Genomic DNA, 16,200 nt, shown 5'->3' on the forward strand with positions numbered 1-16,200 from the left:
CAGTCTCCTGGAGGGTTTGAGAGCATGGTATCTGCTAAGCGCAGAACGTACCACTTAGGATTTAGAACAATGCCACTGACTCAAAGTAAGAAATGTGTCTTGTGGGGGGGATTACTAAAGACTTTCTCCTAAGTAACCCTGTCTCCACAGTGTCTTTCCTTTCAGCCAAAAAAATCCCAAACAAAATCAAAAGCCCAGAGTACCCAACATACCAGAGGATGCTCTTACTTGGGTGATTTTTTTTGTGAGATAAATGTTCCATAAGTAACTGGAACAGAAATCCCAGCCATGCTATTGTTCTACTTTGTGTTTTTGGAAAAGTTACCATCTGACCCTTTTTCACTGTCTATGTAAAATAGGGACAGTGACAGCATTATTTTCTTTAGATATTGTGAATGAAAAGAGCTGAGTATAAACTTTAAAGTATTACTGTTCCTTGGTTGATTATATAATTATTGTATTATTATTACTGTATAGTTTTATTATCATCATTATCAGAACATCAGAGAGACCATCTGGATGTCAGATTTAACATGTAAGAGCAGTTACTCTACTTAGAAAGTAGTTCTATATTTTTGAGCTGGTCACATATCTAAGAGGGTGTTTCTTCTCTGTTACAGCTGTATGAAAAGGTTGCTCTTTTCCTGACAAATTTAGGTAAGCAGTGTTAAATGCAAAATTGAATGATACTGTACTGATTTTTTAGTCCCTATACTGTGATAGCATTCAGACTGTCTGTATAAACATGGAAAATCCTGATTAATTTGCAATCTATAGAAATTAATGTTTTTCTTAGGTTTATTATAAAGTAGTATATAAACTAAGCTATAGTGCCATCCAGTCAGTGGTGAGAACAATCATCTACCTGCCATGCTTCGTTCTTGTTACAACCTCTTACCCTGTAAGAACTTTAAACAAACTGTTACCTTGGGGAAAAAGCATGAGCTTTCAGAGAGACTGTGCACTCACAATCCCCAGGGTTTGTGAAGACCTGGAAATGGAGGAATTAATTCCAGAAGCAAAATTCATAGCTTGAAACTAAAGTGCTGATTGACTATCAAACATATGCCTTTAAGGGGGACAGTAATTCAGAGGGAAAATAACTAGGTGACTCATCAACTCTACCAACACCTAAACTCTAATGGTGTTCTAAAGTTTCTGTCATCTTTTCAGCTCACCCATAAAGATGATGTTTATGCTGGAGTAAGGACAGCATGTACTGTTACTGGGGTAGCAATAGGCTATCACTCATATATCCGTGGCTCAGGCAGAGTCTCTGGAGATCCTGATCATGCTGGAAGAGCACAGTAGTTGGTGGCAATTGGCAAGGGCTCCTTAGAGTCAAGAAGCCTGAAATGAGACTCTTGCTGAAGGCCTATTAAGTGAACTGTATTATGGCATGTGTAGAAGTGGTTTGAGGAGATTGTTTTGAGCTTCTGCATACCTTTGTACATTGATGATGTTTGGTAAGATATTTTGAACCAGGTGGACAGATTTTGGTTGTCTGCTCAGAGGAAACACACAGCTGCTTTTAGCTAGTGTCAGGGCTTTTCTACATCTGGGAAGTCATATAGGTAATGTGTTCAAAGCATGTCTGTGTAAGGTAGCATTTTATTGTGTTGGTTTGTATTAGACTGAGAGTTCTCATTTGTGTGCTGTAAAATCAAAATATTTTTGCCATCCTGTATCCACGGAAAAGATACTGGCTAGTTACAGTTGAGAAATATGACTTTCAAGTATGTGATTTGCACAGGCTATGCCCTTTTACTACCTGTGACACCTGGAGACAGTAAGATATGGTCTAGAGACCTTGAAGATTGATTACTTTCTGCCAGGTTATCATCAAGGTAGGTCTCCATACAGAAAGCACTTGTATGAAAATTCAGTGGGTCAAGCTGTTCTGACAGTGTTCAGACTCTGGTGGCCTAAGTAGCTGATTTGGTTTGAACAATCTTTATCAGTGTAATAAGCTCAGAGTGGGATTGGCAGCAAAGCTACATTCAGGATGTCCTTCTTCAGCCCTTATATGACCTTTTTCAGAGCTCACGTCCGTGCTCCTCCAGAGCATTGCCATAGTCTGTGATGAGCATATGAGCAAAGTTTCAGCTGCAGCAGCCTTGTTAAAGTCAAACTTGTCCTTCTAACAGACAGGCATCAAAAATACACAATGTTTTATTTCTTTCTGCTTAGCTAAATACGTATGTACTGGCATACACAGAAACTTGGGTTTCTTGACAGGCATTTCCAAATCACTAACACAGTTGTTAATCTAGGGTCTGTTTTATGGTTTTGTTGAGCCATCTGTTTGAAATTTCCTCATGGGTAGGGCAGCTCTAATTAAAGAGAATCTGGTTTATCACTGTTGTTTTTGTATTTCCAGTACTTTACTGGATGCTCCTTTGGAAGTAGTATATAAGTACTACCGTTATGATACTCAGAATCACCATTAGTACCTCCACTTCTCTTCTGATTACGCTTGTTCACAGTAATGTTTGACTAATAACAAGCTCCTACCAACTGGAAAGTAGTACCAGGACACGATACTGGTGTGTTGGCATAGAAGTTGTTTTGTTAACTTCTGTCTTTCTGATATCTTTTTAGATGGAGATTAAGGGCCTACATGAAGGGAAGAAGATGTCTTCCCCTTTCCCAACTGCCTTATCCTATCCTTTGCAAAATATTTTTTCTCAGTTTTCTGTGATGAGCTCCCTAGGGCAATGAAAGGGAGTCATGCAGTGGCTCTCCACTGATACCTGTGTAGAGTCCTCAGGTGCCAGCATGGTGGGCAAATCCATGAAACAGAATTACAAGGAGGATTTGCTCCAGCTCAGTGTGACATCTCTAACAAAAAGGCAGTTACATACCTTGTAGTGGGGTGCTTTCGGGCAATGTCATTATGATAGGTTGCAGGAAAGGAAACAAGAGCCTGAGCCTGTAAAGCACACAGGAATCCAGGAGAGATGTTTAATGTACGTATTTTCTTGACCACTTCCTTACAGTCTCCTGGGAATATACATATCGAGATAATCAGAAGAGATTTCTAAGTCTTTACAAGCTCACTTGCTGTGTGCTGCTTTTGCATACAATTTCTTCTGTCAGCTTATATTTTGAAATCAGCAGGCTAATTTACAAATACATTGCCAGCTCTGATAGGTGTGTGCAGCCTTTGTGCCAAGGGAAATTGTTCATCTGGTTAACCCTCTGAAACTCTGCTCTCTTTCTTCACAGAGCAGCCTCGTACTGAATCCGAGTGGGAGAACAGCTTCACTCTGAAAATGTTTCTTTTTCAGTTTGTCAATCTGAACAGCTCTACCTTTTATATAGCATTCTTCCTTGGAAGGTAGGATTGACATCTGTACCCTTATATGTACAAAACGAAGAAGGGAGAAGAAATAAAATTGCCTATAATGAAACAAAATGGGACCATATTATCACACATCTTAAAATACATATTCCATACTAGTAAAGCAGAACAGATTGCCCTTTTATTTTCCTTTCAAAAGCCCAGAAACAGACATAGTTTTCATTTCCTAGCACCACATTGGCTCAATGCTAACTTTTAACAGTTTCACTGCTGGGAACCGATGCATCCCACAGTACTATACGTGCAGTTCACTTCACTCTGTCTTCATGTGTGTAATTTGCACAGGTAACTAAATAACTTAACACTGTGTTTTTCTTTCAGAATAGCATAGCATAGCATAACATTGCATAGCATAACATTGCATAGCATAGAATAGAATAGTTCAGTTGGAGGGTACTTACAGTGATCATCTAGTCCAACTGCCTGAATACTTTGCTGCTTCTATTATATGATTTGGACTGTTAAGAGTGAATTATGAACTATTAATTGGGTTTTTTTCTGCAGAAAATTAAATACATATATATTTGTGTGTGTCTTTCTGCAAGTCCTCTAAAAACAAAAGAAGCAGCTTTGAGTAGAGATGGCTTGAGTAGAAGAATCAATCAGTATGGATTATTTTTGTGTGGGAAGTTGTGGTATTCATTGTTTGAGAAAACATGAAAGAATAGTGAGAAAACTATGTTTTCCTAATGAAAAATAACATTTTCTCTGATTTCACAGAAAGGCAGATATCACAGCCCACATTAGGCTGTAAGGAAATGGACTGGCACTTGAAAGCCATTTTCCAAACTGACATCAACAGTTTTATTCATATTTTCTCTCTTCTCTGCATATGCTAAATATCCACCAGCAGAGTATTTGATATTGAAATAAAACTGGAAGTAAAAATATACTTAGCACTTCATAGAAATTATTTCAGGAATCTCCCAAAACTTTTTGCAGCATAACATCTTTTATAGTTGTATCAATCGTGCTAAGATGATAGTAGATTAAAACAACAGTGTGAGCTTTCTTCTACTGTGAACAGACTGCTTACACAATATAGTTGATATATATTCTTGTGTTAAAGATTTACAGGACACCCTGGTGCCTACTTAAGGCTGATAAACCGGTGGAGACTGGAAGAGGTGAGTGTTTGTTAACTATACACTGATTTATCTGCCGCCCACAGATGCAGTGAATGCAAGCAGAGGCAGACATATAACTAAGTATTTTTGAGTGTGTTATTGGGTTTTCAGTTGCCATCTAACTCCACACTGCTGACACCACCATCTGCTACAAAAATATCTACATGTTGATATACATGCCCTTTTGAATGCTAGCAGTTTTAGTGTTTGCATCACATTTGAATAGTGGTATCAAATAGTTTAAACATTACTCACATTTTTACATTGGAAATACTTCATCCTTGAAATGAATCAAGTCAGATATGAATCTGACAACTTTTTGCTTCTAAAAAATTCCTTTCTTCTCAGTTTTTCTAGCCTTGCTGACCAGGGAGCTAAAATAATAAAATAATAACTTAAAAATCCAGACACATAAAATGGACTTGAAAACCGACAAAAACAACTGAACAAAATTCCCAAAAGAGCATAATGTTCCATGTCTATAAAACCAAATGGATTTGGAGAGCAGTACGAGGTTGGCTTTGCAAGCCAGTCAAAGACCAATCCCATTTTTTTGGCAAATATATTCAGAACTCAAAAACCATACAGCTATTGGAGGTGAACAGCAGCAGTTTCTGGATCAGTCATGTAGCTTCCAGTGCTGCTATTTGCACACTCAAATCCCATAGTTTCTTTCCTGCTTCACAGCTGAATAACTGTGATAATTTGCAAATACACGACAAATGGCAAGTGGAAAATGCAGGTCTTACACGGCCAACATGAATTTACAAACACTTCCAGATATCTAAATATTTTGGTTAACAGAGGTCATCCAAACACTAGCAAAAAAGGAATAATTTGAAAAAGCCATCCTAATTTTGACATAGTGAATTCTGAAAGAAAAATTGATAAATGGGTAGACAGAAATTCACTGAACATCCCTCCAAAGTCTGAGAGGGGCTAAGCTGACATAATACCTTGCTGGTGCCAAAAGAGGACAGTTCTGCTATTCCTTTGACTTCCCCTAGAAGTTTGCTCCTTCCTCTTCTTCTGCACTGGCTCTGGCTTGTCCAACCCTGTGAGGAGCCTATTCAGTTCCCTGTATCAGCAGGAAACACTTCCTTTTTCTGGCTGCATTAGTTTTCTGATGAGTTACTGGGCTGAATCATCTCACAGAGGCATCAGAGAACAGGGCAAGAACCTCACTTGCAGGAGCAGAGATGGGAGGAACAAAGAATCAGATTTGGGAGGGAAGTACAGCAGCGAGGTGTTACAGGTTGGGTCAGTTGCTGGTAGAAGCTACTATTAGTAGTCCCTACTGTTTTGCCTTTCTCAGAGAAAAAAAAAAGGCTAATAATAAAAGAAACATCTAATTTAAAAAGTCTCAAGTTTATTGACCCTATCTGTGTTAGGTCTTATTAGAACCATAATGTAGAATATCATGCCCAGATATCCCCCCAATAGCCCTCTCTTCCACTGTTGGATGAAGCCAAGTGTAAGACATTTAATAACATGATATAGTCAGGTCCAGTGTCGGTGGGCATATTCAGACCACGATGTACAAAGTGCATTAGTGATGTTATGGTTGTAGCATCACTGGTACTTCATTAATACTGCACCTACCTCTCTTAGGTTATATCAGCTCATGTGACTGATGCCTGAAACAGAAAGATGATGATTTAATAATATGCTAGAAAAGTTAATTTAAAAAAAAAATATCTGCCACCCTGTTAATCTAAAGAGAAGCTGAATGAGGTCATACAGAAACCTCAGCAGGGACCCTGGTTCTGAGCACTGTATAACGCAGTATGCATTAAAAATTCATATCAATCGCATTTTGTTACAGGTCATAACTAATGTCAATTTTTTTCTCCCTAAAAGTTAAACAGAAATAGTTCCAGCTCTGTGACAGTGATCTGTTTGACTTATCCATAATACCCAGAATCTAATAATACAGCTTGGACCTCCGCTGTTTGGATCTGCAAAGTCAGTTGTGCAAAATGCTATTGGAGGGCAGAAAGTTTTTTTGCTTTTCTTTTTTGTTTCTTCCAATACTAGTTGAAAAATTGTGGAATTACTTAGATTTGTACTAGCTGAGCATCTCTCCCAAAAGCAGCACCACTACTTCAAGGTCTGGAGCCACTGCTAAAGCAAGCAAATACTCAGCAAGAGACACTGAGAACCGTTGTTTGACTGTTAGAGATTTTTAGTTCTTCGAGAAGGTAATAGCTTTGCATAGTCCACTTGATCATATAGATTAAATAGTATTCAGTAAACAGTATTAGGTCTATCCTTTAGGCATAAACTGTTTGCCTGTGCAGCCAGGAGGAATTTTCTTTTCATTCTTTGACTTGAGGCACAGTCACCTTCCCCAAAAACTATTGAAATCATTGAAGAAACTTGTTAGCCTTTGCCTCTGTCCCACCCACAGTTGCACAACGTATTAGCATCATTAATGTGAAAACTGCATTGGTTTCAACTGATTCTGACCTCTGCAGAGAATTAGATTATAGGCTTAAAAGGCTCATGGTATGATACAGTCTCATATGCTCCCATGAGTTTATATTTTTCTAAAAACTAAAGAGAACGACATTTAATTTCCTTTTAGTAAATTATCTAATATGCATTTACCGTCTTTAAGAAATGCTCAGAAACTCAGCATAATTTACATTTAACCTTTTGTTTCTTTTTTTCTGTAGTGCCACCCTAGTGGATGCCTTATTGATCTCTGTATGCAAATGGGTATTATAATGGTGCTAAAGCAGACCTGGAATAACTTCATGGAACTAGGATATCCGTAAGTAAATATAATGCCCGTGCTTTCCTACGTCACAGAAAAATATGCTTTTATGCTTTGCTTATGACCAGTTACATAAAAGCAAGATAGTCATTCCAATAGAAAATCCCCCCTAGGATACAAAACTCTTAATACAGATTTTCAGATGTATAGAGATAGATGATGTTTGGGTTTTCTTTTTAACCTTGAACATAGTTTGCAAAAGTGAAAGTGTAATATAAATATTAACAAATAAATAATATATTTAATATTCTTTAATTATATTTAATATATAAATATGGGAAGTACTTGATTTCATCAAATTGTATTCCCCACTTTAAAACTCCTTAAAAATAACTGTAGGACTGCTGTATTCCTTATACAGGAAATATACGTATCATTTTTTAGCTATGCCAGTAAGTTCTATATTGGATTTCTCCTTGCTGGGTGATAAAAGATGCCTGAAAGGGCAAGTATGAGCTGGAAAAAATGCACTGCTGGCATATACACTCTCAGAGATAGAAAAATATACTGACTGCTATATAGGCAAGTTCCCTGGTGATCTTTAGGGTATTACAGAGATGTCGCCTTGCTAAAAAGGCTGACAATTATTCATTTCCTATTGGTCCCTTTCTTATTGATTAGTATTTAATGAGCATGTTTAATATGATTAATATGGACAGTTGATGCTAGAGGCAGTGTGGCAGGTCATCAAGAGAAATTAGCAAGTGTGAAAATATAAGAGAGAGCTGACATTGTCAGAAAGTTTGCCCTTGCAAAGTTCAGAGTGATTTGCTTCGCTGCAGGATCCACAGCAGAGCTAGTGCAGAGTTTGGTCCCTGAACTGCAGAAACGTGTTGCGGAAGAGATTGCAGGCAGCCTCAGTGTTGATCACATCCAGCTGTAACGAGAACAGAGTAAGTGCTTTAAATGCACAGAGTAATTGGCAACGAAGGTACTCAAGGCTCGCTATCTCTCCATCTTCCCAGGCTTGTGCCTAGTGCTACTTGCCAGGATTTTGCAGCTGTTGGGGCTGGAGGAATTAGCCAGGGTGCAGAGGTGGGAACAGCAGCAGTATTGATCCTTCTCTTTTCACTCCCTACCTCTTTTGTCAGTTTTCATTAGATCTTTCTGCTACCTATTAACAGGGATTTTGAAAGCTAATAGAGAACACAAAAGGGGATTAAAGAAGGTGACTGAAGGCAATAAGAGGAGATTGTTTAGGAACAAGTGATTTAATAGGAATAAACTGCTTCAGGTGACGTCAGGCTCTTCACTTTTAGAGTCACAACGAAAATCACAACACAAAACACACAGTCACAACAATGTGAGATGCTTCAACTTATTCTTAGAGATGTATTTGCTCTCCAGATCTTTCAGTCCACCTTCTAGCCCCGAAATGCAAATGGAATTTGCATTTCATTGCAAATGCATTTCCTTTTTGTGTGCAAAAACTGTGATCATTTCTGCTAAGAGCATGATCGGAGCCAACACCATGTGGATGGCCAGAGGATTTGGAGGCAATCTTATAGCCTGTAGTAGAACATCGCTGCACCTCCAGCCATGTGCCAGCTACTGCCTGCTGGGACGCAGGCAGAGCCAGTACTGTGCAGTGCCAAGACTGATAGCAAAGATTATCTCCCCATAAGCCAGCCCTTGGGGAAGAGCACCAGCAGCCTGTTCTGGAGGGTGTTGTTTTGCACCATTTCAGGGTGGCAGCCCATCTCTGGGGCAGGAATGTGCTCCCACAGGGACAGCAGAGACACGCAGGGCAAGTCAGAAATGCCACCGTGTCTTGCTTGGTGACAGGAACCCCCGCACCTGCTGTCACATTTCTCACTGATACATGTGGCATTGGCTTGTCTTCTGAAATTTCTTCCTGAGAGTTAAGAATGAGGTTTCAAAGATATGAAAAGAGAGTCCCTAGGGCATGTGCTAGAGCATTCATTGTTTAGTGGTTATATTTTTAATACAAATACTGGCATGTCAGAGCGGTGCTTCTGCTTCATACAAACACCACCTCAAAACCTCTGAAAGTGTGCATCAGTTCTCCTCTCCTGCATAGATATATTTGCAATAACTAAGAAACAAAGCATAAATTATTGCTTCATTTGGAGGTGGAAAACTACAATTTCAAGTCGATGTTTTTCTTGGAAGAATATAGATCCATACTAAAACCACATTACATCGCATTGCTCACATTTTGCTCCCACATATATGAGAAAATGACATCTCTTTGAATTTTGCTAGGAGTCTTTGATATTTAGTAACAGTGGTTATGGTTTTCCCCTCTCACAAAGGAGGAAGTTAACCGTGATCTGTCTCAGCATATTGGTCTCCCACCCACCTCAACCCTCAATTTGCCACTTTTGCAGGAATTCAGCTCTCAACCCTCTCACTTTCTCACGGGCACAACAGGAGAGGCAAAGTCCCAAAGGGTGCTGTGGACTGCAAAGATGTGCCCTTAACTGTCCCACAGTTCATGAATCACAACCATGGTCATTCACAGGAAAGGCCTTTTTAGGCTTTTCACACACTAGTGACTGGCTACAAACTGCTAAAACCAAATACTTCAGTGATTTCATGTACTTCCAAACTTTGGCTTGAAGTCCACACTTCTAAATTTTTTTCTTGCTCTTCTAAACTCTAGATTTTAATGCCCTGCACTCAGTTGTACCTACAGTTCTTTAAAGAAGACAGGAAAAGCTATAATCTCTTTCATAAATGGCCTGAATGGAAAAATAATCTCTAAGCTTTAAGAAAACAAGCAATTGGCCAAACCCTTATCCAAATCCAATGGCCATTTGCCTACCATTCACAGGCCAGGCCAGGCCGCTGTGAAGGCAAGAAGCGAAACACAGTGAGGGAAAGGATTGAATTATGTGGGTAAGCCATCACTTTCTGTCTTGCTGAGATGAAGGGGCCAACTGCACCTTTGGAGGCAATCTCTTTTTTCTTTTTTTCCTTTGCTAACTGTAACTTGTGTCCTTTGCTGGTTAAACCAGTGCCACTCCCTGACCTGGAGAGGCAAAGGTGTTTATTTCAGATGTGAGCACTCATTTCTCTTCTGGCTCAGTGCCTCTCACAGTGGAGGCACACGTGCATTTTTTCAGAAACAGTATCTTCCCCCTGAAGTCCAGTACAGCTCCCCCACTTCTTGAGACGGAGATAGCTCTCGTGTCAGCCATCGACCTCTTGGCCACCACACGTTGTCAATAGTCCACACACTTCTTTCTGCCTTTTGTTCCTCTGAATGTTTGGCTGCAGACACCATTCAAGGTTGCTTTTACCCTTCCAGGATTGCCCGGGGACTGTCAGCTTGCACGCTGTAGAGCTGTGTAGAGATGCCAGCTCACACACAGGAAAGGATCGAGCAGCATTAGCACTCTATTTACTGATTTCTCAATTAGAGCTCACCTATCTCCACACAGCATTGCATTCTGCCATATAAACAGACCCTGACGTGATTTGCCACTCTGTGTAGAGAAAAAAAAGTAAATAAATAATGAAAAGGTGTCAAAACCCCTCCACCATTTCAAGAACATCTAGGCCTGGATTACAGCCCATCAGTCCTATCTGTTTTCATACCTATTATTCTGTGTCATCAGCCACCTTTATTACTAATGCTCTATTTTCCTGTGCATTGGGAAATTAATTTTGCAAGTTATGTTGTGCACACTCAGTCTCTTCCAATTCTGTGATAAACAACCACTAATACTATTTACCTTGTTTCTTTAATTTGAAAATATAGGCTAATTCAAAACTGGTGGACCAGGAGAAAACTACGACAAGAGTATGGCACACAGAGAAAAACAAGCTTCCCACAGTGGGAAAAGGACTACAATCTGCAACCTATGAATGCTTATGGACTCTTCGACGAATACCTAGAAATGAGTATGGCACTGACCTTCATTCTCTCCTTTTCACTGGATTTTAATGTTGTTGCTTTTTTGTTGATGTGGGCTGGTGTATTCTTTTAATTTTTGCTCTATGAAGCTAATGAGGCTGACAAATGGTTTTCATTCTTACAGGTCAGGTGAGGAATGGGAGTGAGTTTGTAAGAACCAAACCAATGTAGCTAACCACACTGCTGCTGGTTTGCTCACCTTGTGTTTATGAAACACTTCTTATTCTGGCTTTGTGTGGGGAAGGTCATTTTCCAAACCAGAGCCCACCTTTCCACCTGCATACATTTTTTAAGAACTTTGCTGCTATTTGCTAAAGGAAGTTCCCTTGGGCTGTTATTTTTAAACTGCATGGTACAGACCTGCATGCTTGTTTATGTTTAAAATTCACCATCATTTAGTACCTCACATTTACAAAGTAGCTTGCTGCCAAAAGGCATTGCTCTATCCGGAGGAGAGGGGAGGATAACTGTTTAAAGAAATGTTAAACAAGAACTTTTGCCTTAGTGGCTGAACTGCATATCTCATGACTTTGGGGTTTTTTCTCCCTCACACAATGCTTTTCAAATTAATGGGAAATTTGGCAGTCTGAAAACCTGCCTCTAGGAACTTACACAGAGTTTCAAACTGCTGCCCATCTGTACTATAAAAAGGAATGTATTCAGCCCTAATCTTTGCAAGTATTGAGAGATCCTAGTTGATGCTGGAGTAAAAATGTCCCTGTCTAAAAGCACAGCTTGTCAACTTTCAAACTTTGTTGCAAATTGCAAAATCTAGATGTTGCTGTCCATCCCAGGGACAGATGTGCTTGTCCTCCTTGCTTTGAACTTTTAGCCAGGAACTGCTGTACAAGCATCATTAGACTATTGTGTGGTACGGCATAATAAGAAATGTTTGTATATTTATAATAACTTTGTATGCATGTATTACTTGGTATCCTAGACCCTGGGATTAGATCTTAACAGTTATACTGTGATCTTTCCTTTTTTTTCCTAGTTCTTCAGTTTGGGTTCACAACCATTTTTGTGGCAGCTTTTCCACTGGCACCACTTCTGGCCTTACTTAACAATATTATTGAAATTCGGCTTGATGCATACAAATTTGTTACCCAGTGGAGAAGACCTTTAGCTTCAAGAGCCAAAGATATAGGTGAGCTCTTTGTATGTGTGTTCTGTGTATGTTATTTTTAAGGCAAAGCATTGACCACTTCAAGTAGGAGCAGATTAAGGTATTTTCAGTCATCTTCCCCATTAACAACACACAATTTGATTGTTCAAAAAAACTTCAGGTATCATCTGATGCCAATCTACTTATGCAATTAGTAGTCTATATTGGAAAATGCCTTTTAATGATTTTCTGGGTGATTTAATAGCCAAGATGTTTTAATGAAGTGATCAGTGTTCTCTGCAGGTTTTTGCTTGTGGCAGACATACGGTGTGAACACATGCCACTGCTCAGTTTGAATATAATAACCAGACAGAGCAGTTGAAACATGAAAGTCAAGTTAAAGTGGCCACCATCCAGGAAGGGAGCTGTGTGTTTTGTGTTTACCTGGTCCCCTGTGACTCAGGTGCTATGCCCATTAGGTCCCTGGTGGGTCAGACAGGGCGGGTCTAGATCCCAAGAGATGACTTGCTCTCGGTGAGGCACACCTACATTGCTAAACACAGGGTTCACATAACTTTGAGGTCACCCAGTCACACACTACTGCAAGGGCTCTCTGAGCATATTTTGACTATAAATCTCTTCTGTCCTTGCAGTGTGCAAAAGCAGAACACCCTTAGGAAGGACTCTGTAAAACAAAGTCATCTGCCCAACGCTGAATCCCTGGTGTCGTTGGAGGGGTAAATAGGATACCTCACTGCCCATCTGCATTGCAAAAACCAGTAGCCCACACCACAAAACAGAAGCCCAGGCTTTGTGCTTTCAGAATGGTCTACCATGTACCTAAAGTTTGTGTCTGAATAAAGCTTTGTATGTCACAGAATCACACAGAATCACAGAATCACTAGATTGGAAAGGACCTTCAAGATCATCAAGTCCAACCATTAATCCAGCGCCACCATGTCCCCTAAACCATGTCCTGAAGTGCCACATCCACAGGTTTTTTGAACACTTACAGAGATGGTGACTCCACCACCTCCCTGGGCAGCCTGTTCCAATGCCTGACCACTCTCTCAGTGAAGAAATTTTTCCTAATATCCAATCTAAACCTCCCCTGGCGCAACTTGAGGCCATTTCCTCTTGTCCTATCACTAGTTACTTGGGAGAAGAGGCCAACACCCTCATCGCCACAACCCCCTTTCAAGTAGTTGTAGAGAGCGACAAGGTCTCCCCTCAGCCTCCTCTTCTCCAGACTAAACAACCCCAGTTCCCTCAGCCGCTCCTCATAAGACTTGTGCTCCAGCCCCCTCACCAGCTTCGTTGCCCTTCTCTGGACACGCTGGACAGTGTGGATCTATGAGTTTAGGTACAAGCCTGGACATCAGCCTGTACACAGCATACACTGCAGACATAATTCCTGAAAAAGTTACATAGTGTAAATAATAAAAGCACAGAAAATTAGATTTTTTTTTTTCTAGGCTGATTCAGGTGTGCTTTCTCAAAGTAAGTTGCATTTGCTCACTATTCAGCAAAGTTTTCAGGGACAGCTTGATGCCTCATTAAAATCAACGGGTATGTCTAACTTTCCTTTAGTGTGGTTCTCAGTGATGGTCCTCATGACCAGAGTTGCTGTGTGCCTGTACCACAAGATCTGTCAGAGGGTTGAGGATGGGCCAAAAAGCTCACGTGATGCCTATGGGCAGTGTGCCATTGTATAGCATTAGCATACCATGAAGATTTTGATGCTGATAGATGCATGCTGACCAGCTGTGCACAAGTTACACACAGGCCCCTGTGACAGGCAGATCATGGATTGCATATATTCGTGGCTGCACTGGAAGACCCTCCTCCAAGGCTGGATAGCCATCATCATAAGCAGGGAGGCTTACAGCATGTCTTAAAACTGCCCACATGGTTTTATGGCTTGGTGGAGCCAAGACATCCATGAGCATTTTGGTGGCTTCCTTGAGGTTATTTGCAGGATAAAACAAAATTCCCATCTAGTGGAAACAGAAATCTGGTCCACTGAGGTCCTGCTGTTCAATAAAAAAAATTATTTTTACTCAGCAACTCTTGGATAGAAACTACATAGGAAGACCTTGGGTGGTGGGGACAACTGCTCAGAGCATGCAGTATCTCAGGCACTTTGGTTCTTGCTTTTCCTGGAGCTAACATACTCTCCTTATTGAACAGGAATCTGGTACGGGATCCTGGAAGGCATTGGAATTCTTTCTGTTATCACAAATGCATTTGTTATAGCTGTGACATCAGATTTCATCCCTCGTCTTGTTTATGCTTACAAATATGGACCTTGTGCTGGCCAAGGAGAAGCTGGACAAAAGTAAGCTTTTCTTTGGGAAAACAGATGCGCATGAAAACCACTTACTACTTGCATAGATAGAGCAGTATTGTCTGTGTGCTCTGTTTCCACTGACCCAAATTCGTTGCTTGTGCTTAGGTAACACGTATCAGCCATAGATATTGATGCTTTGCATATTCACAGAATGGGTTGCTGGGTGACTATAATTTATGACATTAATTCAAGGAAAACATGGCAGAGCTGTTACAGAGATTTGCTGTGTGCAACAGTATGCTGTACAAGCTGCACTTCGCAGCTGGTGTACATAGATATAACCCTCTTTTCATTCTGAAGCAATGCTGATATTTATCATTTATGGATTTAATGAGCATTTTAAACTTACTCAGTAGGCTTTTTTTCCTAATGTATTTTCAGCATGTATTGCTCAAAAAAAATAGTGTCTAACAAGAGGAAGCAATTCCCGACTAATACATCAAGGTATACTTACAGAGCAAAGTAATTTGTTGTTCTTCTAAAACTAGAGACCTTGGATTAAATTTTTCAGAAGACATTTTTTGAACTGAATCCCTGCTGCCTAAGTGGATTTTCTTTCAATGTTGCTAAACACTGAGATTATATTAGTGTGTGCACACTACTAGCAAGTATGAGTACAGCTACTACATGGCAACTTGTCAAATCTAGGCTGTTGCACTCAGGGAAGGTCATTGAATCCAGTGGAACACAGATAGACATGGTTTGCAAATGATCTCCTAGCAGCTCCATTAGCAAGGACCCTACTGTTGAAAGAAACCCAAGCTAAACAGTAGACAGTGACAGAGAGCTTACATTCTGCTATTAGATATATGGCAGATTGATTTTTCTTCCCTGCTACAGGAAGTGAGTTCTTCTGTTGCTGCTTTTTTGCCGTCTTTTGGTTGTCAATACTGTTTAATCATACTGATGGAAAAAGGGCAGTTGGTGTGGCAGCTCCTGATCAGCAGTGCTGCTAACTTGCTGTCCTGCAAGGAGTTTGCCATTTTAGTCAGTGCCGGGGGAAATGTTCCATTTATGTTCATGAAGAGTTAAAGTTCCTTCATGGGTGAAGTGTTTGGTCTGGTGCCAGTTGTTCCTGAGCACGTGCCTCTGCTTATGCCATTATGAAGATCCATAGGTCATCAAGGCAGTCAGCAACTTTCCTTGCTACTGGTTTTCACAGGACTACTGTGCATGAAAAAGCACCACCTTTAGAAATTTTATTTTTATGAAGACTCAGATATGACTCACTGGCTTTGAAACTAGTTCTGCATAGGAGAAGTAGCTTGGCTCACAGAGGAAGCTCTTATCATCTTCACAATCCTCTTTTATAGTGTTTTCACACTTCTGCTGCTTTTCTGAGTGAATTTCTAGAGGAAACCATCAGACAGTAATCCTTTGAAGGAGCCAACTTGGATAAAAGCTCTTTATGTCAGCATTCTGGATATTGTTATATAATAAGTACTGTTACAAAAGCAGGAAGCTGTTCAAAAATCCACAGGAATATTGAATTTTCTCAAATTAAGGAGTAAAGAACATCTGCTACTGAATAAGTTAAATGAGAGAGGTGCTTCTCTCTTCCAAAAAACATCTGCAGGCATTAGATCCATATG

At 40.1% G+C, this 16,200-nt stretch overlaps 1 protein-coding gene across 1 annotated transcript in view; it reads left to right on the forward strand.

The window, feature by feature from the left end:
• ANO4 (anoctamin 4) overlaps positions 1-16,200 on the forward strand; it is a gene marked incomplete at its 3' end in the record, with an annotated part of 137,379 nt that overhangs the window by 114,075 nt on the left and 7,104 nt on the right. Inside the window, exons 17-23 of the mRNA XM_082014280.1 lie at positions 621-657; positions 3,229-3,340; positions 4,434-4,491; positions 7,170-7,267; positions 10,998-11,140; positions 12,148-12,300; positions 14,449-14,596. Coding sequence (XP_081870406.1) covers positions 621-657; positions 3,229-3,340; positions 4,434-4,491; positions 7,170-7,267; positions 10,998-11,140; positions 12,148-12,300; positions 14,449-14,596 — 749 coding nt within the window. The remainder of the gene's footprint in view (positions 1-620; positions 658-3,228; positions 3,341-4,433; positions 4,492-7,169; positions 7,268-10,997; positions 11,141-12,147; positions 12,301-14,448; positions 14,597-16,200) is intronic.

This window comes from Phaethon aethereus, assembly GCF_964289735.1.
Source record: "Phaethon aethereus genome assembly, chromosome: 1".
Lineage (NCBI taxonomy): Eukaryota > Metazoa > Chordata > Aves > Phaethontiformes > Phaethontidae > Phaethon > Phaethon aethereus.